Raw genomic sequence first — 14,031 nt, 5'->3', positions numbered from 1 at the left:
GTGGATCATGAAGTCAAGAGATTGAGACCATCCTGGTCAACACGGTGAAACCCCGTCTCTACTAAAAATACAAAAGTTAGCTGGGCATGGTCGTGCGTGCCTGTAGTCCCAGCTACTCGGGAGGTTGATGCAGGAGAATTGCTTGAACTTGAACCCAGGAGGCGGAGGTTGCAGTGAGCCAAGATCGTGCCATTGCACTCCAGCCTGAGTAACAAGAGCGAAACTCCGTCTCCAAAAAAAAAAAAAAAAAAAAGGATAATAATACTGTCTCCCTATGAGGCAGTGACAAGATTGCACAATTATCTATTATCATGTTAGGTTAACATTGACTTTGTAAGGTGAGCAGAAAAAGCATTTTAAAAAGATTATTCTTTATTTTTTTGGTGGAATGATTCTAGAAAAATTCTGTTAAATCCTTTAATTGACCTATCCATTATCACCATCATTCCATTGGTAAGGAGAGTGGATAAGATATAGTCTCTGAATTTCAACTCTAAACTGTTATGCTAAAAGCAGCACTGTATGAAAAAGAAAATACGTTATTCTTTATTGTCAGTAAGTCATTGCAAGGAGTGGAGATCAAATAAAATAAACAAAAATGTGTTACAGAGTGTGCATTCCTTACCAGCAGGGGACTTCCTTCCTCCTCTCTAGGCAAAGTGGATCAGGAATCTGTTAGGCAGCTGCATGTATAGTAGTTAAGTGTGGAATCAGATTGTCTGGGTTCGTTCCCAGTTTTGTCATGAATGGCTGTGAGACTTTGGGTAAATTAATCTCTGTATGCCTTAGTTTACTCATTTGTAAAATGGGACTGTAAAAGTACATCTCTTCTAGGATTATTGTGAGTGTTAGATGAGGTAATATATAGTATTTAGCACAACACCTGATAGTTAAGTGTACAATAAATATGTTATTATTTATTGTGCTGTCATCCAAGGGTTAATACTGTCTCCCTGTGAGCCAATGAGAAGATTGCACAAGTCTGTGGCATGAGAGATGATGTTTTCGGGCTTAGGCCACTGGGCTGTGGAGGACCTGGAACTTGACACATGTGTGAGGGTCTTGTGATTCTACCAGTAGCACTGTGGACACTGCCTGCCTTCTTCATGTGCACCATCTCATTAACAGGAGATGAGGCTGTGCTAGTCATATTATTGTATATTCTTTATCAAATGTCCCTTTGCATTGTCTGACTCTGTGTAGCATCTTGGCCCCTGTGTTTATATGCCCCAAAACATTTCCTTGAATTGCCATCCAGGCTTTGCACTCTTGTGTGCATACTGTGCATCCCACAGGCAAAATAAAAAGGAGTTAAAGATGTAAATTGTACCTGTAAGGACTTGTATAGACAGGATAGGTGCACATGAATGAATGAATGCACAGGAAACAAGCGGACTAGCTGATTCACAAGGCCCCTCGAGAGATAGCATGGGGAAATGGAAAGAAGGTAGTTTTGCAGTTCAGTGGAGTTTCAGATCCTGTCTCTACCCACCTGAGTGACATTGGGCATACTATTAAACCTCTCCACGCCTGTTCTCTCCTGTGTAAAATGGGGATACAGTAGTCTACTACACAGGTTATATGAGGATTAGGTGAGATTATGCCTCTGGAAATTTTTAATAGCACTTAACACATGTAATAAGCATCCAATTCGACTTCTTTTCCTTCGAGGGCTTTATTTAGCTGGGGCAAACCCTTTTTGGAAGCACCTTGATTATAAATTTTATAAATGAAAATGAAATATTAGAGACTGGAGGGAGAGACTACTGTCGGCTTACTTGGAGGAATTAGAGTGAGACCAGACATTGAGAGATGGGCAAAATTTGGATGGAAAAGAAGAGAAAGAAGGTGCCTCGGGGCAAGAGGTAACTTGGCCAAGTGGTGTTTTCTGGGGGAAGAGTAGAGCAGAGAGGTCATGAAGAGGGGCCACAGGTGAGTTGATGGGGTCAGATGGAGAGAGTGTAATTTAGTCAGATCCTGGTCCTGTCACTGTGGTGCCATTTATAAGCCTTGTACATTTCAGAAAGTTGCTTTAATGTCTCTTTAAGCCTCATTTTTTGGGGGAAAGTAATTGTATTTTAAAAATTATTATACAACAAATTGATGCTTTTTTGGTCTACAGTTCTATAAATTTTAACACATGTATAGATTTGTAAAGCTACTGCTATGATCGGGATATAGAACAATCCCATCACTCCTAAAATGCCCCTCATGTTACTCCTTTATAGGCACACCCTTCCCCTGACCCTAAGTACTAGTCTTTTCTCCATCACCATAGTTTTGTTTTTTTGAGAATGTCACATAAATGGAATCATACAGTCTGTAACCTTTTGAGACTGGCTTTTCTCACTTAGAAGAATGCTGTTGAGATCCATCCATGTAGTTGTGTGTGTCGGTCATTTGTTCCTTGTTATTGCCAAGTAGTTTCCATTATGTAAATCACCACAGTTCATCTATTCACCCATGAAGGACAATTGGATTGTTTCTAGTTTTTGGCTATTTTTCAGTTTTGTCATCTACAAAATACGATGATTATAATAATTGTACCTACCTTATAGGATTATAAAAATTAAACAGGATAGGATATATATATATATAAAACACAGTATTTTAGACAAATGGTACTGAGGACAAAAAATAGAAGTATCAAATCAATGAAACAAAATGAATTTGGAATTCGATCTAATAAATATAAGTATCTGATATGAGATATAAAGCAAGTTTTTCAAAGCAGGTAGGTAAAGAGGAAGACTGTCTATTCACACCTCTCCCTAGATATTCTCATTTAATTCCATGCTCCTGTGTTTTAAATAGAGTAGCTAACATCATGGACACTGGAGCTGGAATGCCTGGGTTCAATTAATAGCACTTAGTACTAGATGACAAGTTACATAAAACTGTGTTTTAGTTGAGGAGATACTACCATAAAACCTGCCTCATGGGATTGTGTTAGGAGTAGATGAATTAATATGTACAAATTACTTAGGCCTGGCTCTGATACATAGTATACACTACATAAGTATTTAGCTATTTTTATTACAGATATATTTTTATATAATGTGTATAGATTATGCCAACCACTTAGTTAGGTTCTTGTATGATTTCAAGTTAGAATGAGATGGCCAAATAACTGTTTCTAGTAATTTTATTTGCTTTTTTATGCTGTTTTATTTTTAGGGCATTGCTCCCAAAATAGAGTTTTCTACAAGGACAGCCATCAGAGAATGTGTGTTTCTGCACAGAAACAGATTTCTTGTAAGTACAATAAAAAATCTAGTGATAGAAATGACCGGATTTTTTTTTTAATTTAAAGAATTTTTGCCCAAACTCAGTTTATCAAGTTTACATGAAACTAAACAAGAAGAAACTTGGAAAGTTTTTAGTAGGTTTGAATTTCTGTAATTCGAACTCTGCTCAGCCAGTCATATTAGAGTATGTTCGGCACATATGTTTGGTAGCATGATAGAGCTGGAAGCAGGGTGATTTCGAAGCTAAAATCACAGCTCAGCTACTTAGCTTTTGTTGTTGTTCTATGACTTTTACTTTTTTCGTTGTTGTTTTTTCTTGAGATGTAATTTCGCTTTTCGCCCAAGCTGGAGTGCAATGGCGCGTTCTCCACTCACTGCAACTTCCACCTTTCGGTTTCAAGCGATTCTCCTGCCTCGGTTTCCGGAGTAGCTGAGACAACAGGCGCCCGCCACCACGTGCGACTAATGTTTGTATTTTTAGTAGAGACGGATTTCACCATGTTGGCCAGGCTGGTCTCACTCCAAGTCCTGACCTCGTGATCCTCCCACTTCGACCTCTCAAAGTGCTGGGATTACAGGCATGAGCCACTGAGTCCGGCCGACTTTTACTTTTGATCTTATGAACAATAGTTTACATCTTTCTTTTTTAAAAATTAAAAAATTTTAGGCTGGGCGTGGTAGCTAACGCTTTTAATCTCGGCACTTTGGGAGTCCGAGGCGGGTGGATCACTTGAGGTCAGGAGTTACAGAAGAGCCTGGGCAATATGGTGAAACCCCATCTCTACCAAAAATACAAAAATTAGCTGGGCTTGGTGGCATGCACCTGTAGCCTCAGCTACTTGGGAGGCTGACCTAGGAGAATCACTTGAGCCCAGAAGGTCAAGGCTGCAGTAAGCTGAGATGGCTCCACTGTGCTTCAGCCTGGGTTACAGAGTGAAACTGTCTAAAAAAACAAACAAACAAAAAAAACCAAAAAATAAATAAAATAAAAATTTTATAATTTAAGTTTTTGTTTTTTTTTTGAGATGGAGTCTCAAGTCTCACTCTGTCGCCAGGCTGGAGTGTAGTGGCCCGATCTTGGCTCACTGCAACCTCCACTTCCCATGTTCAAGCGATTCTCCTGCCTCAGCCTCCCGAGTAGCTGGGACTACAGGCGTGCGCCACCACGCCCAGCTAATTTTTGTATTTTTAGGAGAGATGGGGTTTCATCATGGCTTGACCTTGTGATCTGCCCACTTCTGCCTCCTAAAGTGCTGGGATTACACAGGTGAGCCACTGCACTCGGCCAGAAATTTTAGTTTTTTATGGATATATAGTACCTGTGTATATTTATGGGGTACATGAGATATTTTGATATAGGCATACAGTGTGTAATAATCACATCAAGGTGAATGGGGTATCCATCACCTAAAACATTTATCATTTGAGTTGCAAACAATCCAATTATATTATTTTAGTTACTTTAAAATTTACAATTAAATTACTATTGACTATATAGTCCATGTTGTGCTATGAAATACTAGATCTTATTCAGTCTATTTTTTTTGTACTCATTAACCATCCCCACCCCCCACTACCCTTCCCATCCTCTGGTAACTCTCATTCTACCCTCTGTTTCCATGAGTTCAGTTGTTTTAATGTTTAGCTCCCACAAATAAGTGAGAACATGTGATGTTTGTCTTTCTGTGCCTGGCTTATTTCACTTGATATAATAACCTCAACTTCCATCCATGTCGTTACAAGACAAGATCTCATTCTTTTTTGTGGCTGAATAGTACTCCATTGTGTGTATATATTTTCTTTATCCATTTGTCTGTTGATGGACACTTAGGTTGATTTCAAATTTTGGCTATTGTGAATAGTGCTGCAGTAAACATGGGGCCATCTTTCTTTTGCTGAGGCTGACACTCAGAATTGTATTCATGGTCCATCTTTGGTAAGCGTGATGGGTCTTAGGGCATCCATGTGTACTACCGCAATTTTACTGTCTTCTTCAGTCCTAGTGTCCCTTCACCCCAATTTCTTTCTGTTTTGCTTTTACCTTATTGTATACAATGTTGTTGCCATTTAAAATCCTTTCTAGACAAGATGGAGAAGAAATAAAGGTAGTGTGTGAAACTGGGACAGGGTAGAGTAAAACCTGTAAGTGAAACAAAATGCTTATCCCAGATCCCATGTATGGTCATAGAAAAGACCTTGAAAATGTGGGCTGTGTGTTAAGGGCTATTGAATGAGAAGAGCCAATAATCTGTACAAATCTATCAATCCTCTCAGCATAATAACTCATATAATGGGAGACTGATGATTAATTTTAAGGAAGGCATTATCTGCTTTTTGATTTATCCTTATTTATCCTATCTTCTCACCAATTTATTTGTGATATGTTTATAGCAATTGTTCAGTGTTTCTTTCTCTTCCATTCTACCATTTAAATTCTGTTCCTAGTATAGGTCTTCCTTTCAGGGTTAACTTTTTAAACAAATAGGTTTTTGTTTTCTTGAACTCCTGACCTCAAGAGGTCCTCTGCTTCAGCCTCCCAAAGTATTGGGATTACAGACATGAGCCACCACATTCAGTCTGTTTTTTTCTTAAAATAAAATATCACTTTATTTTAGAAAATTACAAAACAAAGATAAATAAGCAAAAAGGACCAAAAATTAAAAAAAACCTGTCTCATTCTTGCCATTTAGAGATCAGCATTAATGTTTTTTAGTATATTCTGTACACACATACATACTTTTACAAAAGATTGAGATCACGATGCAGTGCATATTATTTTGTACCCTTCGTTTTTCTTTTTTCCCTAAGACATCGTTGCTTTGGAATGTACCCTTCTTTTTTTCATTTAATTTATCACGAACATTTTCTCATGTCCCCAAGATGCCAGACAATTTTTTATGGCTTCCTGGTATTCCATATGGAAATAGTATAATCTATTCAGCCAGTCTTTTCCTTTTGTTGAGCACTTAATCGATATATCAGTAAGGGTCCAGTCACGAAACCATACCAAACTTGTGATTGTGACAGAAAGATTTAATTTTTAAAAATTGCTGGTGGGGCGCAGTGGCTCATGCCTGTAATCTCAGCACTTTGGGAGGCCGAAGCAGGTGATCACGAGGTTAGGAGATCAAGACCATCCTGGCCAACATGGTGAAACCCCGTCTCTACTAAAAATATAAAAATTATTTGGGCGTAGTGGTGAGTGCCTGTAATCCCAGCTGCTTAGGAGGCTGAGGCAGGAGAATCACTTGAACCAGGGAATCAGGAGGTTGCAGCGAGCCGACATTGCACCACTGCACTCTAGCCTGGGAACAGAGTGAGACTCTATCTCAAAGAAAAAGGAAAAAAAAAAAAAGGCTAAACAGGGGTGGGAAGACTGAAAGATAAAAGGGGAACGCTGAAATAACAGAGTAACTGCAGGAAGCAGCTTCCACCTTTAGGGCTGGGAAAACAAAGGGAAGATATTGGGTCAGGAAGAACACAGAAGCTTAAAGAAGAGACTGCAGAAATGGGACCCAGATTTCTGGAGAGGGGCTGTTTTCCTGGATGCTTCAGGAATTCAAAGGTGGGACTCTGATGAGCTGGGACTCAGATCTCTAAGGAGGGGCACTGCTCACTGCTGGTGCCACAGGAGCTCGGAGGAAGGTTCCTGTGGTGCTAAATGCAAATCTGAACAGGGGGCTTTGGCCAGCAGCTGCTGCTATGTCTGAAGGGGTGCAATGGAGCTAGGTCTGGCATAATAGGGGAAAGGCTGTAATGTGGAGCCATTTGCAGCTGTCAGTGCGAACAATGGTTGCTGGAATGATGCTAACAGGAATAGAATGCAAAACTGAAAGTAGCCAGTCACCATAGCTCCTCCAGCCTTGCACTTTCTATAGCACCCTCTAGTGGCAGAGGCTACAGAGACCAGCTGGAAAAGCAAAAAGAGGGTTTGTAGAGTCCCTGGACCAGTCTCATACAGGTGAGGTGGATTTGCAAGTGAGCACAATTGCTTACTCACTAATACAGTTGATTTCTAACTTTTAAACTATCGTAAGCATTTTTGTAGATATACATATAGCCATAGTTATTTCCTTATAGTACATTCCTGGAAGTGAAATTGCTAGACCCGTCAGTCAAATTCTTTATCGTGTATCTATTGGAGGTGTCTGACACTTTCTAACTTTCCCCTATTATAAATGAAGGTGACTGTTAATTAGTTGAATATATTATACTAGCAAGTTATAAATACTACTGATGTTAAACTGAACAGGAAAAAAAATTAGAGAAATGTCCTTCCTTAAGTTTATGTTTTATATATCTGAGATGTCCAGTCTTCTACCTTAATTTGTAAAAGTTCAGTTAAATACAGTTATATTCTGATAGAATTTTCTTCTTTTCTTTGTTTGTTTAAAAAAATATTTTTTTTTTGTTTGGTTGTTTCAGGAAGAAAGACATAAGTCACGAAGGCCTTTATTTACGTCACATGAACCAATATTAAATACTATAAAGATGAAACCAAAGGAGAATAATCTCAATAGACTGCCCAAAGGCATGCAAGCTGGGGCTCCCTCTCCATATTCTACCAGGCGTTTCTTCCAGGACCAGCCAGCTCAGTTGAACCTTGGAAATAATTTCAAAATCTTCAGTGGAAGCAAGCCTCCATTTGTTGTTAGACACGTGAGCCTAAAATTATTTTTTAGAGTATTTTGCAATAGTGAGGGTGTGGATGAGAGTAGAATAAAGGAAGGTTGAGCTATAAAAACAAATGAGTAATATTAAATAAAAAGGGACTTCAAATTGAATAATAATTGTGATTAAATTATGTTAATTACCTAGATCATTGTCAGGAAACTCCTAGAAAGGTACCTTTACAGGGGATTTGCTCAGTAAATGTCAGCCATCCCTATTTTTAATTTTTGAAAATTATTAACAGAGTATAATGTCTATACATGATAACTTGCCATTATCCCGAAGAGTCAATGAACTGACAGAGGTTGAAGACACATAACAAAGGTTGACATGAACTCTGTATCAATCCAAAACTAAAGCTTAGTCAGTTTTAAAGAAAACTGCCTGAGTTTTCTTTCTTTTTGTTTTTTTGAGATGGAGTCTTGCTCTGTTGCCCAGGCTGTAGTGCAATGGCCTGATCTTGGCTCATGGCATCCTCCACTGCCCAAGTTCAAGCATTTCCCCTGACTTAGCCTCCTGGATTTTCTGAATGAGATTGGTGCTCAGTGGCCATACTTTGAAAAGCCAGAAAAGTTTGTTTGCAGGAAGAAGCAATGTTGTGGCATACTCAAAGCCCTTAATTAAAGTCATCTTAGATTTTGCCCTCAAGTAGTAGTGGGTAAATTTAATCACACTAATTCTCTTAGTCTCTTTACAAGTTTTTTTTTTTTGAGACTGAGTCTTTTTCTGTCACCTAGGCTAGAGTGCAGTGACATGATCTCAGCTTACCGTAACTTCTGCCTTTTGGGTTCAAGTGACTCTCCTGCCTCAGCCTCCTGAGTAGTTGGGATTATAGGTGCTCACCACCCCACCTGACCAATTTTTGTATTTTTAGTAGAGATGAGGTTTCACCATGTTGGTCAGGCTGGTCTCGAACTCCTGACCTCAGGTGATCCACCCGCCTCAGCCTCCCAAAGTACTGGGATTACAGCATGAGCCACTGCACCCAGCCTACAATTTTTTTGCTACTATAAAAGTAACGGAAAACATGGAAAAGTTCAAGAAAAAAATTATCCATTGGCTCACCAGTATAATAAAATCATTGCTTGATTTAATTTGACACAATGTCTCTGCCTTATTTTTGCATTCATAGGCTTTATTTTTTCCACAAAGTTGTAATTTTACTGTATGTACAGATTAGTTTTCCTATATATTCCAATTAACATTATATTAAAAATTTTCTGTATTCTTTTGTAGTCTACATGAACACCATTTCATGTTCTAATTAATGACTTATTCTCCAGAATGTTAACTGTTAATAGTATCATTACATTGCTATTTTGATTTAAAGCCACCCCTGGTAATGTTTGTGTATTAGACAGAGACTGTGAAGTGTAGTAAGTCTTGAAGTGAAGGTGCTGTTGAGATGACTGTATGTAGAGTTGGTTTGTAGGTAGAACAGAGCTGTTTGGCTAGAAACTGCCGAACAGCTACCTACAAAAAATATACAACAGCTGTTGTCTTGGAGGCCTGGGTAATAACATTTGGCTAAAAATCTAACGACCAATCTTTAAGCATGGCACCGTAAAATATCTAATTTAGTTCATTTATTTCATTTTATTGAAAATAAATCTGATTTACTTCATTTGATGCAAATTATTGTAAAATACAACTTTAGTCCATGTCTTTATGAACTAAGTAACCTTAAAATCTTGGTAGATTTCTTAGGGGATTAAAACTTGCTTGATACTTATTTAATTTGACAAATTCTTATACAGCTTTTCCTATGTGCCAAGCTCTTTTATCAATGATTTTACATAATTTTTTTATTTAGTTAGATTTTCTGATATGTGATATTTCCTTAAGTAGAAGCATTAAAATTTAGAAAACCTGATGCTGTAAAGACTGTAAATTCAAGTCAGTATATTAAAGTAGAATGAAAAGTAACATTATAACCTGCCTTATTAAAATTTAAAAACACGGAAGTAAGCAAAGTAAAAAAAATTCAGCAACTCTATATTGTAGATATTTTAGAAGAGTCCCTAGTTCAAGTATTTTGACCTGTTTGCAGATCATGTTACCCAATTTTTCTTTAGGAAAATATGGTCAGTCACCATAGGTAAAATCATAGTTATCATTATTCTTTTTTCAAGAATGTAGACACTCAGCCCAGAAACGAATGTGCAAAGTAGAAATGTCATCTTGTGGGATTCCCTTGCTGTCAGTGAGGACCCCACTTAGGCCAGCACTACTCATAGTGTTTAAGGAATATGAGATGCCGTCCTATTTTACGAGATTGTGAAATAAAGTTTCACTTGCTCTCTTTCTGTGTGGGATCCTTACCAGTTGTTGGAATATAATGTGGGTCCAACCATAGTTTTTTATGCTAATGTTTAGCCCATGTCCTCAATGTTCTAGCCTCAATGAAGGACAGTTTCTTCTTTTAGGCATAACATGTAACACACTTGGAGTCTGTGATGTAGATAGTTTTCCAGCCTTCTCTTTACAACTGTGTGATTGAAGGGGAGACAGTTATTACCAGTAATGAGGGGAGGGTTCTAGAAGCTACAGTGGATTCTAGTCTTCTTTCCTTTACTTTCAGGTGGACAGTGCAAAGCCCTTTGGTGAGAATATTTCAGAGCATCATTTGAGGAGGTCTAGAAGAAAATCTAAGTTTTCAGACTTTCCGTTTCCAATGAGAAGAGGTACTTGAGTTTCTTGTTACTCCTGTACATTTCTCTATGGCCACAAATGTGTCCTATGTATACTCTTTCATTCTGAGGAATCACAGGTTAAGTTGGGAACTTTGGGCCTAATTCTCAAGTACTTGCCAGCTGTGGAATTTCCAGGGCAGTATTCCCACAAAGCACAGTCAGCTGAGAAGCTTCTGTCTGAGTTCCCCTTACCGTTGGAGGGCACGGTTCTGAGAGGCATGCTGAGTGAGCTGTGGTTGCAATCGTTCCCTAGCTGGGCTGGGAAAGCAGAGTACAGCTTGTCCTGCTGCGAACTCCTTGCAGAGTCGCCATTGATGCCTAATAAATAAGGCTTTTCATTTTTCTTAATGGAGAAAAACAGGATATTGATGGTGAGCAGGTGATGTAATATTTGCTTTAGAAGATTTCATGTGAGGTAGGTGGGAAGCCAACTCTATCTGAAGCAGTTAGATGAAGGCAGGGTGTTCTCAAACCTTTAGATTTCAGGCCCTTTTGCATTCTTAAATATTCTTGAGGAGCCCAAAGAGCTTTTCTTGATGTGGATAATATCAGTATTTAGTGTGTTAGAAATAAGAACTGATAATTTTTTTTTTTTTCTGAGACAGAGTCTCCCTCTATTGCCCAGGTTGGAATGCAGTGGCATAATCTCAGCTCACTGCAACCTCTGCCTCCTGGGTTCAAGCAGTTCTCCTGACTCAGCCTCCCAAATAGCTGGGACTACAGGCATATGCCACCAGGCCCAGCTAGTTTTTTTGTATTTTTAGTAGAGATGGGGTTTCACCGTATTGGCCAGGCTGGTCTTGAACTCCTCAACTTGTGATTCGCCTGCCACGGCCTCCCAAAGTGCTGGGATTACAGGCATGAGCCACTGCACCCGGCTAAAACTGATAAATTTTTAAAATACAAGAATAGACTAGCACACATTTCGTTAGCCATCCAAATGGTGATACCATGACATCATTGTAGCTTTTGGAAAACTCCATTGTGCAGTCATGAGAGAATAAGAATGAAAGCAGCAAATCATGTCTTAGTATTATTATGACAACAGTTTGACCTTGCAGATCTCCTGAAAGGTCTTGGGAACCCCTGGAGGAGATCCCTGGACTACACATTGAGAGTCACTGGGTTAAGGAATCCCTTGTAGGCTTTTGACTGAAATCCATGAATCATGGCAGTAGTGAAGGTGGTGTCAGTGAAGATCAGTCATTCCTGAACTTACTCAAAATTCTTAGGCTGGAAAGGAATGGTGGTGGTCCATTCTTTTGCCTGCTGGTAGTACTGGACTTTTCATCTATTGCCATCCCTGACAATAGAGTTTCTTATCTTAGACTTAAAGGTTTATACTTTTAAGGGGCTACTTTTAAGTCTCTTAAGGTGACTTAAGCTAGTGTTCTTAGACTGTGGTGGCTGTTTGACAGCAGCTGGCCAAGGACAGAGTACAGGGTTTGAAGCAGAAAGTGCTTCATTACCTATGGCATTTAATTTAAGTTATTTGAATTGAAAATCACCTGTGTAGCTTATAAAGCAGCATTGTTTTCCCTACTGTAGAGAAATCAGGCAACAGCAAATGTCCTTTCCTGGGGAGGACAAGCTGGGTTAATGCAGGCTCTATTGTGATGGGACTCACATATCACATTGGTCTCGGCCTTTGTCTTTTCTTAATCCTGGCAGGTGGAAAACTAAGGTTCCGGAGAGGTTACAATGTGTGTAAAGGTCACACATCAAGTTTTTGGCCTACCTACATTTAGAGAAGACGTTCAAACCTATGGGCTCAGACCCTTGGAATCTCTGTAGCTTTCAAGCCAGACCTTTGCTTAGGTCACCTGTCAGCTCATTCATCCAGGCCTAAGGTAGAACACAGAAGTGCTTCTCAAACTTGAATGTGCATTTGAGTCACCTGGAGCTCTTGTTAAACTGCAGATTCTGATTCAGTAGGGCTGATGTGGAGCTTAGGATTTTCCTTTGCTAACAAGCTTCCAGGTGATACGGATGCTGCTGGTCCATGGACTGCACTTTGAGAAGCAAGGGAATGAAGGCAAGCCCCTCCTGTGAAAGGAAGGGCTCAAAACCAGTAGGAAGGAGGTTATGAGGCCACAGGGCAGGTTTGTGGCTATTGCTGAAAGGGCCTTAGCATTGCTAATTCTCTGCCCAGCTGGGGGTGGGAGAGAAGAGAGCTCCTGGGACAAGGTGGCACATACATATGCGTATGCCCAAAGGAAATGAAAATGGTCAGACTTTTAAAAAATCTCATTTTATATCTACCAGTGACATGGGGAGGGGGATCAGCAGTCCAGAAAAAGTCCCTTGTCATTGCCTGAGTCCCGGTCACATTGGGGGAAGCCATGGTGACCTTAGCATTGCCTTACAAATACTCATTTTAAAAACATTTTTAAATCAACCTGGAAATGCCCAACCTAGTTTTCACTTTCCCTATATGTATTTTGTACTTAATTTCCTAGTCAGCCTTACTGTACTCCAGCATTAGGTCTACTTACATATCATGATCATTGAGGGTCATCATAATGATTTCTGTTTTTACTGTGTTCTTTGTTTCTCCAAGCTGTTACATATTTGTTGTCTCAATTTAACATTGTGTCCATCTTGGACAAATATATTCAAGAGCTCCTGCATAAATGGGATTCCATGAAACCCAAAGAAAGTGGCAGGGGAGGCAGAGTTTATACATTTTATATTAGACCACAGTGCTTTCTTTCAGGTTTTGGGCACCTGCTCAAATATGAGTTTTTTAGGCTGCTTAAGGGTTATTGAACTTCCACATTCACTTTAGACTTGCTTTACCCTTCCCTCTTCCATATATTCTGTCATTGAAAAGAAAACCTCATTGTTGACCTCTCAAGGGAGACTTAAAAGTGATAGTGTAATTTACAAGGGAACATTTAAGTTTTTAAATAATTCATTCATTGTCTAAAATTTTTGTACTGCTGTTGAATAAATATAATGGCAGTTTTAAAGTGAAATGGTATTAATGAGTCATTGAAACACCTGTTCCTCTTTCTTATAGCTTCTTCTCTTGACAACCTTGCAGCTAACATAAAGGTAATTTTAGAAGTAGAATTTGTAAAATGATTTACTTCCAGCTATCTTATATCAATTATTGTGCTTTTTCCAATCAGTGGTGGATATTTCTAGTTAGTCTGCTTAGGTGGAATTGTTGTAGTTTAGTGTTTACATGAAGATGTGTCCAGACGCCATGTTATACTTTGTTTTGGGGTTAGTGGTTTGTGTCCCTTATATAAGTAGGGTGAATCACCAAAGAGAGTGTGTCTATACCCAATACCTACTTTATTGGTAGTTATTTTCATTGCTTTTTCTTTAATCAAGTACCTTTATACATAGAGGTGGCAAATCACTTGTTCTTGAAGTTTGATTGGTTTGTCAAAGTGAAGCTTAAATTTCTA

At 38.9% G+C, this 14,031-nt stretch overlaps 1 protein-coding gene across 8 annotated transcripts in view; it reads left to right on the top strand.

The window, feature by feature from the left end:
- The window catches only part of SPATA6L (spermatogenesis associated 6 like), a 71,113-nt gene that overhangs the window by 43,585 nt on the left and 13,497 nt on the right, over positions 1–14,031 (top strand). For all 8 annotated transcript variants that reach the window (XM_078368427.1, XM_078368426.1, XM_054255879.2 and 5 more), the window contains 4 exons: positions 3,178–3,255; positions 7,674–7,907; positions 10,501–10,603; positions 13,635–13,669. In XM_078368427.1, the coding sequence (XP_078224553.1) occupies positions 3,178–3,255; positions 7,674–7,907; positions 10,501–10,603; positions 13,635–13,669 (450 nt within the window). The remainder of the gene's footprint in view (positions 1–3,177; positions 3,256–7,673; positions 7,908–10,500; positions 10,604–13,634; positions 13,670–14,031) is intronic.

Source organism: Callithrix jacchus, chromosome 1 (genome assembly GCF_049354715.1).
Source record: "Callithrix jacchus isolate 240 chromosome 1, calJac240_pri, whole genome shotgun sequence".
Classification (NCBI taxonomy): domain Eukaryota; kingdom Metazoa; phylum Chordata; class Mammalia; order Primates; family Cebidae; genus Callithrix; species Callithrix jacchus.
Note: the sequence above shows the minus strand (reverse complement) of the source record. Positions and strands in the feature narration are given on the sequence as shown.